Genomic DNA, 5947 nt, shown 5'->3' on the forward strand with positions numbered 1-5947 from the left:
GAAAAAAGTGAAAATATGTTGAATTTTCTTTACATTTTCTTTATCCTGTTGTACGCATATGACTCACAAGCTGTAGTAGTCTCCTCATCCAGCGGTTCCAACACAAAAATTTTGAAAATTCATAACTTTTGCATCGATTGTCCAATTTTCCTCAAACTTTCACTGAGTTGTTCTACTAATATCGTTGCATTTTCTCAATCCTTATGTTTATGAAGGTGAACTTGTCCTTTAAGTAGCTCCAGAAAGTGTCAACTGTGGTATGCTCATGGCTCTATTGTTTTCCATCTTCATACGTTCATTCAGATCTTCGATATCAGTTCGAGAACTTGTCACAAAATTGTCATGCAGCATTTCATGCACTTGGGGATCACAAGCCGATTGTTCCCATTCTGCATGCGACGAACCACTTCGACAGTTAAATCCGATCTTCTCTATCGAACCTTTTCTTCTTTCGTTATGAGCAAAGATCCGAATCACCCATTCTAATCCAAACAACACACTGACTTGGCTGTCGGTGGGTGCAACTCGCTCAGCCGAGCTTCATAGGAGCGGCTGCACACCACCATTCATTCAGCAGGTGCACGACATCTCCATGGTGACTGGGCTCTCGGCAGCGCCCTCCCTCGCAACAACAACAGATCAGTTGATGGGTCATAGCGAACGAAGAGGTCATAGCGGGCGGACGTGTGTGTTTATTCCCAGCAACAAAGCGCGAAGAAATCAACCGAAAATGTTCAAAAATACGTTCCAGAGTGGGTTTCTCTCAATTCTCTACAGTATAGGCAGCAAGCCGTTACAAATTTGGGACAAAAAAGTAAGTATGACATGAATTTTGGACGTAATTTGTCTTTTACAAGTTCTCGACATGCGCGCCTTATATACACCCATTCAGTCGGGCATGGATCCCGCCCGTAGTGTATAACGTGCGTGCAGTGTGTGTGGTAGGGGAGATCGGGGTGTTGCTTAGCAGCACTCGGGGGGCTCATGTGCCAAACATTTGTGGCATGATAGTCCCAGTGCCTGGCGTCTGTGTTGTGTTTCACGGTGGGCGGTGCTCTGTTATCACGAGTTACTGATAATGTTTTAGCTGTTTTATATGCATGTTTTACGACAAATGTTTGTTATTCCATTCGTCATTTTTAATGTCCATTCCATTTTTATTGTAACAGTTAAAAGATAGTTCCTAAGCGAGCCCGCGAGTTGATTCTGACAAACTAAAAAATTGCTGTGACAGGAAATGATTAAAATGAATTAAATTTACCACAGTATGACAGCTGTGACAATGGATTAGATTCTACACCTTTGTCATTGTCATGACCAGAATTATACTGAATTAATCGCGTAACTGTAAGAGAAAGTCATTACATTTTAAAGTTTCTTTACTCTGTGGCAGTATACACATTCGCACATGACATGTTGAGAAACAGGGCGAATATTTTCTACAGTGGAAATCACTTTGCCTTTTGCCTTTCCCATGAGAAAATTGGAAAAATCTTTAGATTTTATATGCAAGCTTCTACAATAGATGTTTGATATAGTTTAGTTATTGCATTTTTTAGTGTTTATAGGGTTATTTTTCGTTCTGATTAATCCTTTCACATTCATGGTAAATGGTCATTGAAAAGTACTGAATGCAGATCCTATTTGACTTGTTGAGATTTTGATATTTAAAAAGCTTGTGCACATGTACTGATACTTGTAATAGCAGAATAGTAAATTACTAGCAAATTTTGATTTTTTGCCTCCTTTTTTTTTTTGTCTTCCCAGGTCAGAAATGGGCACATCAAGAGGATAACGGACAATGATATTCAGTCACTAGTACTTGAAATCATAGGAACCAATGTCAGTACGACGTACATCACATGCCCGGCAGATCCCAAGAAAACACTTGGCATCAAGCTGCCCTTCTTAGTCATGATCATCAAAAATATGAAGAAGTACTTCACGTTTGAGGTCCAGGTCCTTGACGACAAGAACATCAGGAGAAGGTTCCGAGCCAGCAACTACCAGAGCACGACCCGAGTCAAGCCGTTCATCTGCACCATGCCCATGAGGCTAGATGATGGCTGGAATCAGATTCAGGTAAATATTTCAATTTTTTTTTACTTTGTTTGATGTTTGAATTACAGTCATTCTTAAGAGAATCAAAATGAAAACCATATGTGCACTTCTGGTGCTGATTGCATGACTGGTTATCATTTACATACATTTAAAAATCCATACATGATGATGTGTTCTGAAGCCCCTAACCAACAAAAAAAAAATAATAATAATAAATGAATTAAAAAAAAATGAGCAGTGAATGTATACAAATAGTAAGCATGTATGAAAGGTCTTGTCTTTATCTTTCTTCATTGGTCACATTTCTTTTATTCTATCAGTTTCATTTTAAAATGTGAAAGTGGAAAAAAAGAATTCTTACATTGTTGATAATCTGTTCTGTCACTGCTAATCAAAGTATAGAATATGGAAAAAATCATGAAATATTGGTTTATTCTTTGTCTCCACAGTTTAACCTATCAGACTTCACCAGGAGAGCGTACGGAACAAACTACATCGAGACATTGCGAGTTCAGGTGAGTTTTCAGTCCACTCAGTTACTTCTTGCTGCCTCCATCGGCTATTCTAATGCGAGAACGATTACGCTCCTGCAGGTGTCAGATATGCATTGGTTGTTTCATTCAGCTACAAAATGTGTTGGAGCAGTTAATGCAATACCTGTGTTACATAAGTGAGAGTGGGACTTACATACCTTGTAGTACAACAATCTATTCTGCTGGGAGTTGGTATATTTTCATTTTTATAGCTTTTCTCGGAGGGGGTGTTTTTAGTGGTCATTGACATGGCAGGTGGCCGCTAAGGCAAATTTACGTGTAGTCATTAGATTTTTGATCAGTTGTAGATGTCCTTTTAGAATGTGAGAAGATGGATAGGTTAAAAGGAACATCTGTGACTTTAAACTGTTCATACATTATAACATTATCACTATTTTTTGAAATTAATGATAATGAGCAAATCCAAATGGTATCCATTGTCTGCATTATTTTCATGGTTAAAGTGTCATATACAGTGCTAGTCAGTACTGTTGCCTATTTTAGATGGAGTTGAAAATATAAGCTTTGATATCGACTTGTGTCACCTTTCAGATCCACGCCAACTGCCGCATCCGACGAGTCTACTTCTCCGACAGGCTGTACTCAGAAGATGAACTTCCCGTAGAATTCAAGCTCTACTTGCCTGTACAGAAGCCGAAAAACTAGCGCAGGACGTGTGAACCCTCTGCACGCAGCAATCAGGAAAGAAAGGCAATTACCTTAGCACCACAGAAAAAGGACTGTATAACCCTGTCCAGTGTGATAGTCAGGAGCTGCAATGGCTGGAATCGCTCGTTAGTCGACACATCCATGTGACAGAAGTCTGGTTACTTCTGTGCTCTGTTCGGAATTGTGCATTTGCCTGTATCTCTCTCTCTCTCCCCCCTCCCTGCAACCATCAGAGTTTATACCAATTGGAGATCATATCTCTAGAGTGCATGCTGGGGCAAGTGGAGATAGGGAGATATCCAATGATGATGTCTTCTTCCACGCGATTTAAAGAATTTCTTAGCCATTCAATGAGATGGGATTGTTATGATTATGACTGATTGACGCGAGTGTCTTTTTTTTTTTTTCATCGTGATATTAGCAGCAAGCCATGATATCTAGGTTGGAGAAAGGAAATTTGTAGGGCAAGTGATGCAGTATTGCATCACCTGGAGAAAAGGTAAATGTTCGAGAAAGATTCGTAAAGAAAAAGGAAGAGACTTTTAGAGATCACAGCTTTCGTAGATCTTCGAAAAAATAAATGAGTATTGCTCGGCTAAGCAAGAATTTTCATGGAGAAGAGTTTGGTGCTCCTATATACACATATATAGTTCTTTGTAATCTTGCACTAGATCTCAGAAGAATAAGAGAACAAAACAGATCACATTGCACGAATGAACAAGAATTCTCAGAAGGCACTTGATGTCCATCTGCAGCGCTGGTATTCGGAGGAAATAAGATGAACTTGTCCATGCAGTCATAGATAAGACTGATTTTGTGCTTGCAAAAGTGGAGCAGTATTACTCTGTATCTAAGCCCGCATGTACTGGTACTGGTGATGTGAAAAGGCAGTCTCGAAAGTTTAGTTTGAGGAAGCCGGTCGTGTCATGGTGATAGGTGTATGTTTTATTTCGGAACAGAACGATGATGCTAATTCTGCTTTACAACTCTGCCGGAAAAAAGGGGTGAAAGATGGAAGGGGCAAATTTTTGCTCTTTCCCTCATTCAGAATCTTTCTGGTATTTTCTGTCTGATGAAAACGGGCTACCTAACAAGGCAGAAAAAGCTGAATCTTCAGTTTTGTTTCAGTATAAGTGTAATGATGGAATGCACGATAGAAATATGGTTATCTTCCGTGTTAGGACTATCTTAATCAAGGACAGCGTCATATGACTCTGAATTATCTAGGATATTTGTATTCAATTGTTTTGTATTATTGTATAAATCAATAGTGTACATACAAACCCTAAGACACATGCATGTGCTTGTAAATAGATGAATGTTATGTAATACTGTCACAGTACTCGGACTGTATTGTTTGTGCTGTATTGTCATGCTTAATGGCATGTATGCATTTGACATTAACCTCACCTCTTTAGGGGGAGCCCTCTTTTTAGATATGATAAGCTTGAATATAAGCACATATTTGAAGATATTCAAACGTTCCGGGAAACAAACTCACACATTTTGAACAGCTTTCAAGCATGCCTTAGTCAATGTTAAGATATTTATGTGATAAGTGATTTATACATTGGTGCACTGGAATACTCACTGCTTTTATTTCTGTACTTCAATAAAGAAAAAGATCGTCTATCTTATTCTTTGCCTTAATCATGGTATCAAAGGTATTCAGTGCACGTAGCATCATGAATACTTAATTTATATCAATTTTATACTTTATTTGATTCTCCACATGAATCTGCTGGGGTTTCAAACATGTAGCTGTGTCAATTATGTTTGTACTTGTTTACAGTCTGTGTCAATATTTGTCTTGCTTTTTATAGAAAAACAAGATGAAATACAGCATCAAAATATGAGAAAGAAGCATTTGTGTTGATGATATCATTCAATGTGTCACATTCTTTTCACACATCTGGCTGACTGGCATTTTGACAGTCGTAGGTTAGGCAAACAGTTTATGTTTGTCATGGACCCCCATGAAAAGTGTGAGAGAGGATTGACTTTGTCACTTGCTGCGAGTGTATCAGCATTAAAATTGTGTATATCTGTGTGTGTGTTTGTAAGTGTTTGTGTGACCGTGTTATCTGTGTGTATGTGTGTGTGAGTGCAAGGGAGAAGTATTTTAATCTTACAAATTTCTGAAGAAGAAACAGGTTTTACATGTAATTCTATAAACACCAGTCATCACGTATACATGCATTTTATCTGAAAAGAAAAAAAAAAGATTTATTGCATAGATGGATTTTTCTTCATAAAAAGCACGATTTTGAGAGAGTCCTTAAAACAAAAGTCTGTGTAAACAGAATTCTGTGCTGGCCATAAGAGCGAGGCAGTCTCTGCTACATCAAGTATGACAGTATGTGTGATTTCACCGTACACCATACACCATACACTACACACACTAAACAGCATGAAAAAACGAAACAAAAACAAAACAAACAATACATATGAAGAGTTTCATTCCATTATATTCCAACCACAGTCATCACTATCAAAATCTCATGAGTAAGCTCAAACTTTCTGTAGAAAATTGGTCACGAGAAATTAACAGAATGCATTGTATGTGAAACCCGGTGTCATAAAATAACACACTTGGGGCATATCATAGCTACCCCCATGAAGCATACATTCTATTGTTATGCATTGAAAGTACTTACCAATGTTTTTTGATATTGCCAAACACC

General features: G+C 38.2%; 1 protein-coding gene across 1 annotated transcript; it reads left to right on the forward strand.

Moving 5' to 3' along the window:
- The first annotated feature begins 679 nt into the window (after positions 1-679).
- Positions 680-5114, forward strand: LOC139736823 (cilia- and flagella-associated protein 20). Its single transcript, XM_071647488.1, has 4 exons — positions 680-814; positions 1768-2082; positions 2511-2576; positions 3147-5114. Exons 1-4 carry the CDS (start codon positions 731-733, stop codon positions 3258-3260), a joined length of 579 nt encoding a protein of 192 aa, XP_071503589.1. The 5' UTR covers positions 680-730; the 3' UTR covers positions 3261-5114.
- The last annotated feature ends 833 nt before the right edge of the window (positions 5115-5947 follow it).

The sequence above is a fragment of the Diadema antillarum genome, unplaced genomic scaffold, assembly GCF_040938485.1.
Source record: "Diadema antillarum isolate AM-2024a unplaced genomic scaffold, OU_Dant_1.0 scf00000028, whole genome shotgun sequence".
In the NCBI taxonomy this organism is placed as follows: domain Eukaryota; kingdom Metazoa; phylum Echinodermata; class Echinoidea; order Diadematoida; family Diadematidae; genus Diadema; species Diadema antillarum.

Excerpts from the sequence above, each read along its gene's own strand:
- LOC139736823 (XM_071647488.1), top strand. The coding sequence starts at position 731 with ATGTTCAAAAATACGTTCCAGAGTGGGTTTCTCTCAATTCTCTACAGT. Across the intron at positions 815-1,767 it reads TACAAATTTGGGACAAAAAA|GTCAGAAATGGGCACATCAA; the intron begins GTAAGTATGACA and ends TTGTCTTCCCAG. Across the intron at positions 2,577-3,146 it reads TCGAGACATTGCGAGTTCAG|ATCCACGCCAACTGCCGCAT; the intron begins GTGAGTTTTCAG and ends GTCACCTTTCAG.